At 43.6% G+C, this 14103-nt stretch overlaps 1 protein-coding gene and 1 non-coding gene across 2 annotated transcripts in view; both read right to left on the bottom strand.

The window, feature by feature from the left end:
* Positions 1-6836: 6836 nt before the first annotated feature.
* On the bottom strand, positions 6837-6943 carry LOC132223454 (U6 spliceosomal RNA). The gene has a single exon (XR_009450477.1). It is a non-coding gene; the product is annotated as a U6 spliceosomal RNA (small nuclear RNA).
* A 2061-nt stretch (positions 6944-9004) lies between these two features.
* LOC132227423 (uncharacterized) overlaps positions 9005-14103 on the bottom strand; it is an 84043-nt gene continuing 78944 nt past the window's right edge. Inside the window, exons 13-14 of the mRNA XM_059682494.1 lie at positions 11376-11423; positions 9005-9779 (exon numbers count right to left, since the gene is read on the bottom strand). Coding sequence (XP_059538477.1) covers positions 9579-9779; positions 11376-11423 — 249 coding nt within the window. The 3' untranslated portion in view covers positions 9005-9578. The remainder of the gene's footprint in view (positions 9780-11375; positions 11424-14103) is intronic.

Here is a 14103-nt window from a genome sequence, read left to right as displayed (position 1 = left end):
AGGCAGACTGGCTCCGTGGTTTGAGCGTCATCCTGTGCACCCAGTGGTTGGTTTGATTCCTAGTCAGGGTAAATGCCTGGGTTACTGGTTCAGTTCCCGGTGGGAGCCGTGGGAGCCGTACAGAAGGCAATCTCTCCCTCCCTCTCTCATTCATCCGTGTTCCGAGAGCGGATTACAGCCTAAGCCCTAGGCTCCGCCCTGGAGGGGGTGGCAAGCGAAGGCGCCAATGGGCGCGCAGTGCATCTGACTGCGGCTCCATAAATGCCAGGCGCATCTGGCTGCGGGCTCCGTAAGTGCCAGGCCCTGCACCGAGCAACTACGTGCCGCCCGACCTTACCTCCAGACACAGTAGCTCCTGACCGCGCTCGATGAAATGATGGATCCCACAGCTGAAGATCTACTTCAGTTATCCGGCAACTGCCAAGAGACTCACCCTTTACCTCAGGAAATTGTGGAGTTCGTCCTGGAGTTCTCTGAGACACACGAGTCAAGAACTCCAGCTGCACCAGAGCCACAGATCTGCATGCCTCTGACTTCCCGTCGTGACGAGTGCCAGCATGAGTCCATTCAGAACCAGGTGATGGCTCCTTTGAGGCCCACAATGATGGTTTCTGCATATGCTAATATCCTTGGGACAGTCCTTGACCAGAACTCAATAACTCTCCTTGTTAATGCCTTCGATAAGCCCCCTGGAGAACTAAATGAGACTGTTTCCATGGACCAGAAGGTGACCTCCTTTGATCAAAGAAAACCCACAGCAACCTACTGGATGATAGGTATGACTGACAACCCAAAGACATTGTTCACTGATTGCCAAAAGACAACCATCACTGCAAACAACATGACAATCTCCAAAGAAGGCAGCCAGATGAAGACCCTCAGTGATGAACAGACTGTCTATGGAGGCCAGATGACCTTCGGTGGGCACCAGAACCGTTATGGAGGCCAGATGACACCTCTTAAAGGGGGCTATCCAGTGACCTTCACTGGGAACCATACCTTCACTGGGGGCCAGGTGACAACATGCAGCAGTGACAAGACTCTCTATGGGGGTCAGATGGGGACCCTTAAGGGGGACCAGATGAAAACCTTCATTAATGACCACACTCTCTATGCAAGCCATATGATGCTGTGTCAATCGCCATCATTGCCATACCTAGGATCCCTGTACCGTTCAAGTTCCCATTTGACCCAAGGACAAGCCCTAGGAGAGCAGAAGTCAAAACTCAAAACCCAGAGACGTCAGTTCAAGAAGAATCTTGACATTTTAAAGCCTTACACTTGCACATACCAGGACTGTCAGAAATCATATTCAAAGTATTCCTCTCTCCAAATCCATAATCGCAAACACACAGGAGAGAGGCCCTACAAATGCAATGTGAAGGGATGCACATGGGAATTCACCCGTTTAGATGAGCTCAAGAGACACAGCAAAAGGCATAGTGGGGAGCGACCCTACCTGTGTACTCTGTGCGACAGGCGTTTTGCACGATCTGATCACTTGAAGCAGCACCAGAAAGTCCACCAGTGACTATGAGCCTGAATCCATCAGCCCATGAGGAAACAAGATTCTCCCTAAGCCTTTGTTTGCTTAGCACCTAGCATTGTGCCACCACATTGTAGGTGCTTCATATTACTTGTAAACTTTTAAGGTTTTTATTTTTTATTTTCCAAAACATAGAAGAAATAGCCCAGCTGATGTGGCTCATTGGTTGATTGTCGATCCATGAACCAAGAGGTCACTAGCTTGATTCCTGGTCAGGGCACATGCCTGGCCGGGTTCAGGGCTCTATCCCAGTGGGGTGTGTTCAGGAGGCAGCCAATCAATTATCCTCTCTTATCATTGATGTTTCTATCCCTCTCTACCTCTCCCTTTCTTGCTGAAATCAATAAAAATATATTTTAAAAAGATGCCTCTCTCTATCCCCCTCCCTTCCTCTCTCTCTAAAGATCAGTTAAAAAAATTTTATGCCAAAACCGGTTTGGCTCAGTGGATAGAGCGTCGGCCTGCGGACTGAAAGGTCCCAGGTTCGATTCCGGTCAAGGGCATGTACCTGGGTTGCTGGCACATCCCCAGTAGGAGATGTGCAGGAGGCAGTGATCGATGTTTCTCTCCCATCGATGTTTCTAACTCTCTATCTCTCTCCCTTCCTGTCTGTAAAAAATCAATAAAATATATTTAAAAAATTTTTTTTAAAGCATAGAAGAAATACATGTATGCATTTTAATAGAATCAGAAGCATTTAATTTATTCAAAAGTTGAGCCTCCTGCCCTGGCTGTTGTTGCTCGATTGAGTGTCGTCCTGTGCACCAAAAGGTTGCTGGTTCGATTCCCATTCAGGGCACATGCCCAGGTTATGGGTTCAATCCCAGCCAGGTGTGTATTGAAGGCAACCGATCAATGTTTCTCTCTCTCCCTCTAAAATCAATAAAAACATTTTTTTAAAAAAGTTGGAAAAAAATTCCACTTCTTACAACCTCCTGATTTGAGGAAAGGTGACCAAATTGCACAGAGTTGACTTAAGAACATGCTTTTTGATCTTGATTCATATTTGGAAATTTTCATTAATTTCTATCCCCTCACTAAAGGTCTCCAGAGTCTTTTGCCTAACTCCTATCATTTGGGTCCTTGAAAGCATTTTCAGTTAAATCAAGATGATATTTTCTCCACCAGACAGAATTATCTAGGTGAGGTTTTACTATTACTATTGATCATAATTACAATAATAATAGATGCTCGAATCAAAGCACCTCAGTATGGCATTTGAGTAAAAGAAATATTTAGTATAGCCATGAGCAACATCAGAGTTAAATTTTATCTTTAAAACAGTTAAAAGTGGACTGTCGTATTATTTTAACCCAAATAAGAATTTGAGCAGTTATTTAATTTGGTATTTCTAACTCCTTTAGGTAGATAGGTCAGAAATAATTACTGCTAACTAAAGAGCTCCTTGCATCACATACAGCACTTGCCAATTTAAGCTACTAACACTTTGACACATCACCACCATTGATGTATATAATTAAGTTCTGCATTTGTTACATGACAGGCACCATGGACATACTCTGCAAAGGATACGTCCAATGTGTAGCATATAATCTTCTGTGACATTAGTTACAGTAAGTGGAATTGAATACAGAGCAGATCTGAATTTGAGCCTCTCTGAGAAATGGCATTTTACTAATGGGAGCTTCCATGTAATTGTAAAATGGCATTGAGAATAGCATAATAAGAGAATAACATTGAGAATAATAATGTGGCAACATTCCAGCATATTGCATTCTTTTTCTAGAATGTACTGCAGGACCAACATCACTTCCTTAGAGTTAGCTAATTGGTTAAGGACATGAATTGACTCCTCCAGACCACTGGGTACCAATTAATGCTAATTGTGGCTGTAATGAAGAATGGGCTGAAACAAACTTAACGACATTTAATGGGATAAATGCAAAGTCATATTCCCAGGGACAAGGAATTTTAGGAAATGAATATTAGTCATCCTTCATTATTTGTGAAAGCCCACGAAATAGCACTGTGTGCTGGACCAGTTCAGAAATAAGACAATGACATAGCACCTTATTACTGAAAAAGATAATAAAGAAACTTGGCTGAAATCTGCCGGCCAGTGGGGCCTCCCCATGCAGAACCCCACTGCACTAATGCAGGCCTCCCTGGGGGCTCAAACCCCTTGCAAAATTTACTGCCCAGGGAGAGCAGGCCAGATGGCACATGCTTTCTGTAGGCACTTGCTCCCAAAGAAAGAGGAGAGACAGCATTGAGCTATAGATGTCCATCTTCTCCCTCCAAACACCCATCAGATTAAGTCACTCCTTCTCTAGGAAGACTGAGAGGAGTAGAGAGCCCAAGGCCTGTTCAGGAATGCGGCTCCCACCACACCGAAGGAAACATCATGGGGGAAAGAATCCCGCCATAAAGCAGGAAAGCCCAGAGAGACTACACAACCTTCCCAGGATTATGTAGCTAAATTGGTGTCAGTGCAGGGATGATCCCCGGAACTCTTATTTATCCGTGTTAAAGAACAAACCAACAAATAAGGAGCAAAACCACAATGAGAGAGACCTCCTTATTTATTAGCACAGCACCTGAAAAAGTTGGGGTTGGATTGTTTAGTAGACTACAAGCTTATTATGAAAAATTTGGTGATGTGCGTGATCAAGGACAGTGTCCAGATTACAGGATATATTTGTTCTCCAAAACTTTGTGGAGGATTGTGCTCAACTCTATGAGCCACATTTTTTTTAAAAGGAAGGTAGATGTATATAAAGTACAGAAAGTTCTGATCAGGATAAGAAGAAGCTGAAACAGAACTGGAGTTTGAAAAGCCCTCTCTGAGAAGGAGGCTTACTTCTGTAAAGCTCCCAAAGAAAGAGTGAGACCAGAGAAAGAAAGTCATACGGAGGCAGCTTTTAAGTCAATAGAAGGAAGAACATTCTCTCTCTCTCTCCTCTCTCTCACACACACACACACCCCTAGCAGTGAGTGGGATGCAAATTTGATCATGCCACCTCCTTTATCTTAGGATAAAGTCCAAGTTCCTGAGCAGGGTTTACAGGCCCTTTGCGGACTGGCCTCTTATGGGTGTCCAGCCCCAGCTTGTACCCAGCTGGCTGCAGCCATAGCGACCTTCTCTCAGTCCCTGTGTACACAGGCTTCTTCCCCCTCCCGGTCTTGAATGTGCAGGTCCTTCTGCCTGGTGGCCTTTCTTCTTTTCTATACCAAACCCAGTCCTACTCATCTCAGTTTTCCCGTCTTCATGGAATCTGTCCTGACCTCCTGGAAGAGGCCGTTTTGTCCTCTGCACTTCTCAGAGTCCTGCCTTCACTTTTCTTTTTGGGCCCTTCAGGTAATGTTTGTCTCCTCTCCTAATCTGTACACTCCATGAAGGCAGGGAACATATGTTACTCAAAATATATCAGATCCTGCACATAGTAAGGACTCAACATATATCTACTGAAGGAAGCAGGAGAGGGGGAGAAGGAAAGAAGGAGGAAGAGAGTTACTGGAACTGGAAAGGTTCAAGCAGAAGATGTGAAGGACCATCTTTTGGGGACAATGATTGAAAATTCAGGGTGTTCCCCCAAAAATGTATACACACTTTAACAGCTGATTCTATTACATTTTGAAAATGAAATTTATTTTAATAAACACTGTCTTTATAATTATTCAAAGTATGTATACATTTTTTGGGACACCCTATATTCCTGCACTGGGTGGAAAGATTGAACCAGGTAATGCTATTTAGCAAATGTTTGCTGAGCATGTACTATGTTCCAGGAGCTGGGTGCAGAGGACAAGTACTGAACCAGTCCCTGCCCTGGTGCGTGAGGCACCTTTCAATTCTAAGAGCTAGTGATTAAATGCAGCAAATCCATTTAGCACCATAAGACAAAGCAACAAAAAGTGAAAATGTATGGCATTCTTTTTTAAAATTTTATTTTTATTACTGAAAGTATTACAGATGTCCCCTTTTTTCCGCCATTGACCCCTCTACCCCATACTCACCTCCCTCCCCCTGCAAGTCTTCACCTCTCTATTGTCTGTATCCATAGGTTATACATTTATGCATATAATTTATTTGGTTAATCTCTTCCTACTATTGGACCAAGTTTCTATCATAAACTGCAGTCATATCTAATTTTACTAAATACATATTATTGATGTTGAATATTAGAATTACTTACTTTTGGGTGCGTCATCTATATATATAAAAAGCCAGCGACTGGAACACCATAATGACCAGAATGACTGGTCGCTATGACGCCCACTGCGACCAGTGAACAGGCCTGATCTGAGGGTGGGGCCAGCCTCCCATGGCCCCACCCCTAATTGGTCTCTCCCAACCCGATTGAGGGCAGGGCAGCCAGCCAACCCCCTGCGGCCCTTCCCCCCAGCCGGCCCACCCCCGATGGGCCCACCCCACCCCTATCGGCCCACAGACCCTCCCCCTGGCCAGCCTACCCCTGATCGCCAGCCCTTACCCCAATAGGGGGCGGGGCCAGCTGGCCAACCTCCTGCAGCCCCTCCCCTGAGCCAGCTTGCCCCCCCCCCCGATCAGTCCCCCCACTCCGATCAGGGGCAGGGCCAGCCAGCCAACCACCCATGGCCCCTCCCCTAGGCTGCTGGCCCCCCATCAACCCTCCCACCCCATTCAGGGGTGGGGCTGACTGGCCCACCAACTGAAGCTCCTCCCCCCATCCAGCTCCACCCCCAATTGCACCCTCCACACCAATCAGGGGTGGGACTGGCTGGCCAATGGCCCACAGCCCCTCCCCCAGCTGCTGACCCCCAATTGGCCCACCCCACCCCAATCGGGGGCAGGGCTCGCCGACCAATTGCCTGTGGCCCCCCCCCCCCCCCCCCCGGCAAGCCCGGCCCTGATTGGGCCCTGATCAGGGCGGGCCAGCTGACCAACTTCCCACGGTCTCCTCCTCCCAACAGGCCCAGCCCCCATCGGCCTCGATTGGGGCCAGGCTGGCTGGACCCCACCTGTGCACAAATTCATGCACTGGGACTCCAGTAGTGTAATAAACAGAGAATGAGAGAAGGAGAATTAAGTTAGTATCTTCTGGAAAGCAGTTGTGAGAACAAAAATAAGAAACCAGTCCAGTGAATCAGATGAACATTTCTCAATAATTACAAAATACACTTTTAACAAAGCTGAATTGAGTTTGTTTCCACTAAGTCCTTCCAAATAGTTCCAATATATAAGGGGAAAAAAATGAGAAAAATTCTAATTCCCCTTTCCCAAGATTTTGCCAGGCATAAAAGCCTCCACTTAGAATCTACTGCTTTTAAAATTTTTTTTTTTTTTTTTTTAAATATGGAACGCTTCACGAATTTGCGTGTCATCCTTGCGCAGGGGCCATGCTAATCTTCTCTGTATCGTTCCAATTTTAGTATATGTGCTGCCGAAGCGAGCACGCTTTTAAAATTTTAACTTTGGCATTCTCAAACCATGTACCTCAGGTGAAAGAATTAAGTCAGACTTGCAGCATCTTTTATCAGGAGAGGTAGCCAGAATGGAGTGGGGTCCCTCGGCCTGCCTGAGGGATCGGGCCGAAACCAGCTCTCTGATATCCCCCAAGGGGTCCCGGATTGCGAGAGGGTGCAGGCCGGGCCGAAGGACCTCACCAGTGCAAGGTCAGGGCTGGGGAGGGACTCGGGAGGTTGGCCAGCTGGGGAGGGGCCACATGAGGGCTTCAGGGCGTGTCTGGCACATCTCGCTCAGTCCCAATCAGCCAGACCCCAGCAGCGAGCTCACCTACCGGTCAGAGTGTCTTCCCCCTGGTGGTCAGTGCATGTCATTGTGAGCGGTTGAGTGACCTTAGCATATCATTAGCATATTACACCTTGATTGCTTGACTGGACGACCAGACACTTAGCATATTAAGCTTTTATTATATAGGATATTTCTGCTCTCATTTAACTTGGAGCATGCTGCCTGGATGTAGCTATGTAAAAAAAATACCTTGAAAGCAAATTAGTCCCACAGTTCATGGCCTCTGTCCTTGGGACATTGGGCAGTCACTGCTTTCTCTGTCCACATTGTCTTACCACCTAGAGCAGTGATGGCGAACCTATGACATGCATGTCAGAGGTGACACACAAACTCATTTTTTTGGTTGATTTTTCTTTGTTAAATGGCATTTAAATATATAAAATAAATATCAAAAATATAGTCTTTGTTTTACTATGGTTGCAAATATCAAAAAATTTCTATATGTGACACGGCACCAGAGTTAAGTTAGGGTTTTTCAAAATGCTAACACGCCGAGCTCAAAAGGTTTGCCATCACTGACCTAGAGCATGTACTCTTGTCCTCTTCTTGTGCATCTGCAAGAGTTTTGTGCCTGGGAAGAATTATGTAGTATTTTAAGATAAGAAATATCAGCAGACCACACTATCCCAAAACCATACAATGTAAGAACATGGAGAGAGACTGAAGATACAATTGGAAGAGCGGATAATTAATGGAGGAAGATGTTGGAGGAAGTGGGAAGGGTGGAGCAAGTGTCTGCTCATCTGAAAGTCATTTGAAGGCTGAGGTCCAGAGGTCCACTAAAACAGCTCAGAGTCCTCTAACTTAGAAACTATTCAACTTTACAACTTCTCTATTGTTTAGACTTGTTTCTTCATATCAAAGCAATATAGTAAAATTATAAAAATTCAAGAAAATTTTGCTGTTCAGCTCTCAGAATATAGCCATTCCTAATACACATTTAAACTCTACTGGCTTCATTGCACTGAAAATGTTTGGGTTCCCATTACTTAAGGCCTAAGCTGATTAGTAGACTTAAGAATCACATTTATAAATGTCGTTTTATAAATGCCTGTATTAAAGAATAAGCATGATATAAATAATTTACTATTCAGTCATAGCCAGTGGGTTAATACCGAGACACAATTTGTGTTAAGGCTCATTAGTAAAAAAAAAAAAAAATGTGGAAAGTGGCTGACAAATTAATGGTAAAGGTAAAGGAAGATGACTTCTGTGACCGTCAGAATATTAAGATTCATTGTCTCATTCTACTATTTTTAGAACCAATTAAATAACCAAACTCTGAGGAAATGTGACATTTCCTAGCCATTTGAGAGTGGTTAATTTGCTGCGTGTCTTCGTTCTTTTTTTAAACTCTGTATTATGGAAAACTTCAAACACATACAAAAAAGAGGAGAGTATAATGAAACCTCATGTACCCATCACTCAGCTTCAACAATCTTGTTTCTTCTACACCACTACGTATTTCCCCTGCAAGTTATTTTGAAGTGAAGCTCAGATATCATTTTGTTTCATTTGTGTCTATGTATTACAATTTTTACTATTCCTGTATTTCCAGTGTTTTCTTCCTAGGATTAAATTATTTATCAGTCATCAAAGAAAAACATAAGAACAACAGCAAGTTTTTCAACAAATATTTGTTGAAAGAATATTGTTGAATGAACAAAAGCTTAAAATTTATTGAGCACGTACTGTGTGCCAGGCTCTGTACTAAATGCCTTGTGTGCACAATTCACTTAATCCTTATAACAACCGGAAACCATAAATATTATTACCTTTACATTTCAGGTGGGTAAAACAATGTGAAGAGATTAAAGGACTACCCCAAAGATAAAACACAAATTAAATGAAATAAAATTAAATCATATTGTAAATATAGAATAAAAGCAAAGCATGAATGACACTGGATATTTTAATAAGGCTTAGAATTTAGGTCTTTGAGAATGAAAGTAAATTTTCAGCATAGTCAGTAGCTGAAAATTTCCCAGTGTGAAATGATACCACTCTACTAACTAAATCTTAAACACACTTTTTCAGTGACAAACAGCAGTATATCTTATCAAGTTTCAATTATGTTTTCCAGTAGGAGGAAGTTACCAGCTGGAACTGTGAGCAAGTTAGGGTGTGGCATCATTTATTTAAGCAATAAACAAACGCCAGGCCCTGACCTCTGCAGAGGCACTTCTAAGCGCGTATTAAAAATTTCCTTCCAGTTGTGTCTTTCAATCTCTTTTAAGATTTTTCATTATAAAAATAAAAATGAGCTGAGCCAGGGCGTCAGCTTCCTGTCTTCAGCTGTTGAGCCAAGACTCTGGCCTTGTACTCATTCCACACTTGTCGCTCCGCCAGGCACTCCCTAATGTCCTCCTCTGCGGGGTACGCACACACCAGCTCTACAGCAGTTCTCCTGCATTCAGGGCTGGCTTCTGCTAGAAACAAGCTTTTGGGAATAAAAATGCACTCCACTCCTTCACTGATCTAGAAGAGAGAATAAACATATTTGTTTTAAGTTGTTTAATTCACAAAGGAAATGTAGTTGAGGGTCAAACATGGATTTGAAAGGGTTAATGTGCCTCTCAACCCCACCCAAGGGCCTAATCAATCCCCAGGGATGTGCTGTGCACTGGAAGAGCTGCTGACTGTCTACCCAACCTGGAGACCAGGATGGCAACTGGGAAAGCCATTGGGGTCCATGTAATCCTGACATCCCTCCTTACCAAAGCCCTAGGGCCATGGTCGGCAAACTGCAGCTCGCGAGCCACATGCGGCTCTTTGGCCCCTTGAGTGTGGCTCTTCCTAAGCCTTAGGAGTACCCTAATTAAGTTAATAACAGTGTACCTACCTATATAGTTTCAGTTTAAAAAATTTGGCTCTCAAAAGAAATTTCAATCGTACTGTTGATATTTGGCTCTATTGACTAATGAGTTTGCCGACCACTGCCCTAGGGGATTCTGCATAAGGACTATAAAGAGTTAGTTAAGAAAATATGAACCCTCAAGAGATAAGCTATGCATAATTTATATATAAGATAGGTAGTTATATAACAATTTTCAGGTAGCATGGAATGTAAGTCTGATGTTAACCGTTACTCTCCCTCCGTAACACACTGTTCTGTGCCTCTCTTCTGGTCCTAGTCCAGATCTTCCTCTTCTTCTGTTGGGTCAGGTGCTCTGCCCCTGACCTCTTCTATGTTTTACATGGGTCCCTGTGTGCCAGGGACAGAGTTGTGAACAAGAGACTGAATCCTTTCTCACATTAGACTTCATTCTCTCTTCAACTGTTCAAAATTTCTGTCTCTCCCAGTGTTCAGCAGGGTTATTTCTTTTGGTTTTGCAGTTTGGGTTCTTTTTAAAATTGCTATTGGCCAACGCCAATGTAGCAGATATTTGGGCCTTTTAAATACTTTCAGGGTGGAAGTGAATTAGAAGCGTCCAGGATTTAAAACAGGAAAACAGGCTATTCCAAGTTGGATATGCCTGAAGGGCAGTCTCTCATTATGTTAGTGACTTTGTTTCTAAAGTTGTTCCACTGCTCCAATACAAATGTCTCCATTGCAGCTGCCTGCTCTGGCAGGCAGAGGCTGGCTTCAAGCAAACAGTTCCGCAGGCTAATTCTGTATGGATTCCACAGGCCAGGCTCTGGTTATGTGAGTTTCAAAACCACTTTGAGTAAATACTGTTCCTTTACATTATTTCAAAACTTTTTATTAATCTCAAAAAGTGAGAGAAAAGCCCAAGTCTTTTTAAGATTTCTGTTAACATGGCATAAATCCTGACGTGGAGAATGGCAGATGAAAAAAATGTATGTACTCTTGAATATGAAAACAAAAACAACCAATGAGACCAAATAAAATTACAATACACATGCTTAAAATTTAGTTCCATTTAAATTGTTTCAATAATTTCTAACCTGAAGTTTTTTAATTCTCATGAGGACATGGTCCTCTTTGGATTTCCACTTTGTGGAACGCTGCTAGAAACCGTTTTGTCTGTGAGGTCCCCACCAAATGGACAAAGCATATGACTTTGCTAAGAATGATTCAGAGACCTCTCTGGAAAAAGGCCATGCTCTTACCAGGTACACCTGAAGATCACAAGAATTGTCCAATGCTTCTGCCAACCCCTAAAATTGTAAGAGAACCTCAGTCACTAAAAATGATAAGTACCTCTTTATCAGTTAAATTAAGCAAGAGACCAGAAGAGTCAAATCAGAAACACGGGCTTGTGTTTTTATTAATTCTTCTGTAGCAGTGGACCTACACATGGTTCTCAGGAGTCAAATAAAATGGGATTCTAAATTGTGTTTACAGGATTCTAAATGAATATGAAGCTGAGAATCATATATTCATAAGGAATGAGCCACACCACCAGTTAAAACTTAAACATATCAAAGGCACATGATCTATTTTTGTTAAGCTTTAAGAAATTTTCCTAATGGCAAAAATGAAAGATTAGTACTTTGGGGGTAGTGGGACTTGAGCTGGGACATGTAGGACAGAATAGTTTTTGTTCAAGAGAGCAAATTAATAGTTGCCTTGGCTATGAGGGAACATGTAAATATTCATTAAAATTATTGTCTTAATTACATATTTGCAAAATAAAAAAAATTAAATACAATATATATCAGACTTCTAATAGCAAGTTCTGAGAAGACTGCAATGTAATCTTTTTTTAAAATATATTTTATTGATTTTTTAAAGAGAGGAAGGGAGAGAGATAGAGAGTTAGAAACATTGAGTTTTGACTCAGTGGAGAGCATCGGCCTGTGGACTGAAAGGTCCTGGTTTCAATTTCGGTCAGAGCATGTACCTCGGTTGCAGGCTCCTCCCCGGCCCGGGCCCTGGTAGGGGCTCCTGCAGGAGGCAACCAATCAATGTGTTTCTCTCACATAGACATTTCTCTCTGTCTTTCCCTCTCTCCTCCACTCTCTCTCTAAAAAAAAAAAAAAAAAAAAAAAAAATCAATGGAAAAATATCCTGGGGTGAGGATTAAAACTAGCAAACAACAACAACAACAACAAATGTATTCTATATATGTGTGATGGAAATGATTAACAATCAGGAAATATTTATTTAAAATGTTTGTGAGGGAGAGACGGAAGATGGCGGCGATATAGGCAGACACATCCCAGGTCTTGTCCCGGAGCAAATGGAGTGAGCAGCTGAAACTAGTAACACCCACCCCGAATTGGCAAAATTACTCAGCTGGTGAGACGGTTTGCAGCCGGGAAGGGCAGAACTCCCCTGGAAAGGTAAAAAAAAAAACAACACAGGGATTTGGGCAGGAAAGTTTGCCAGACCTCTGAGCCCAGAGAGTCGGAGGGAGACCCCATGGCAGACAGCCGCGTCCCTTGGGACAGGCACAGCCCCTGACTGGGGAAAGGAGATCCTCGGGATTCCTGGCGCCAGGGGATTTGAGATCTGGGTTCTGTGATCACGGAGGACTGAGCCTAAAGGGGGCTGCCTGAAGAGCTGACCAGACCATGCAGTGCCAGTGTGGACGAAAGGGGCCACACACTGACCTGACAAGCTCAGGGAAGGTGCCGGGAGCCGGTCCATCCTTGCTGTTTCAAGGGACCTGGCATATATAGCATACGGTTCTTAATATGTTTGCTCACCTTCTTGGCGCTGTGTTTTAACCAAGGTCACCTCTCCGAGAAAGGTTGAATCCCCAGGTAGGGATTTTCCCCTGAAGTTAGGGAGGGAATAAAACCCCTCAACTAAGTGCCAGGCGGGTAATTAATCACTTTAACTATGAACAATCATGCTTAAGCTACATAATCTTTACTCCCTGGAATGGAGATAAGAAACGCCCTAACCTTTGTAATAGAGATTGATAGGATTGAATCAACTGGTATAAATACAGATGTAACAAGACAGAAAGAGACAGAACTTAGAACACAGAACTTAGAGAGACAGAACCTAGGCACAGAACCTACACAGAACGTTCTCTAGAGATAGAAGAACTTCGCTGGAGAGAACATGGCAAAAGATCCTGGACTGAACCTGACTACAGAAATATGGCAAGAGAACCTGACTAGAACCTGGTGACCGAACCTGGCTAGAGATCTCAGACAGAACCTGGCTGGAGAACCTAGCGAAGGAACATGGCTACAGAACCTGACTGGAGATCCTAACCAGAACTTTGCTGGAGATCCAGACCAGAACTTGGCTGGAGATCCTGGCTAGAGATCCTGGATAGGCTGCTGATCAACTGAACGCTGTCTCCGTGTCATTCCTTCTTCGCCGAGTCCGTCCTCACTTTTGGGGAACCTGGACCCGCTGGGGCTGGACCCCGGCAGGAAGGCCTGCGTGGCAGCCTAGCAGATTCAGAGACCTAAAATAACCACAAAGGATGGTCTGAAATTAAACTTTGACTAAAAGTAGTTATGGTGGGCAGTTATGTCCTAGGCCCGTATCTTCACTGACAAGATCAACTTTGATCCTTACTGAGCCCATTTGCCTTTTTGCCTCTAAGATAACATTCCTTTGAAGTGTCTGGGTAACTTGTAACTTCCCTTTTTCTGGAACCCCTGGGGCATAACCAAATGTTCTGGGCACTAGCCAGATACTACAAATTCCTTCCTTATCATGTTAATTGATCCTGCACCCACCTAAGTATGTGTCCATCATTTTACTTTTTATCCTATCACAGAGGTTTCCCCGCTTCGCTTAATCCCACCTCCTTAAATCTGTCACCAATGAATTTCATGTATAAATACAGATGTAACCCTGCCATTCTCCGGAGCACTATCTCAATTCACTGAGGTTCTGCTTCCCGGCATATGTCGACAGTTTGGCTCA

Source organism: Myotis daubentonii, chromosome 1 (assembly GCF_963259705.1).
Source record: "Myotis daubentonii chromosome 1, mMyoDau2.1, whole genome shotgun sequence".
In the NCBI taxonomy this organism is placed as follows: Eukaryota; Metazoa; Chordata; class Mammalia; order Chiroptera; family Vespertilionidae; genus Myotis; species Myotis daubentonii.
This window is presented reverse-complemented; position numbering and strand designations above follow the sequence as displayed.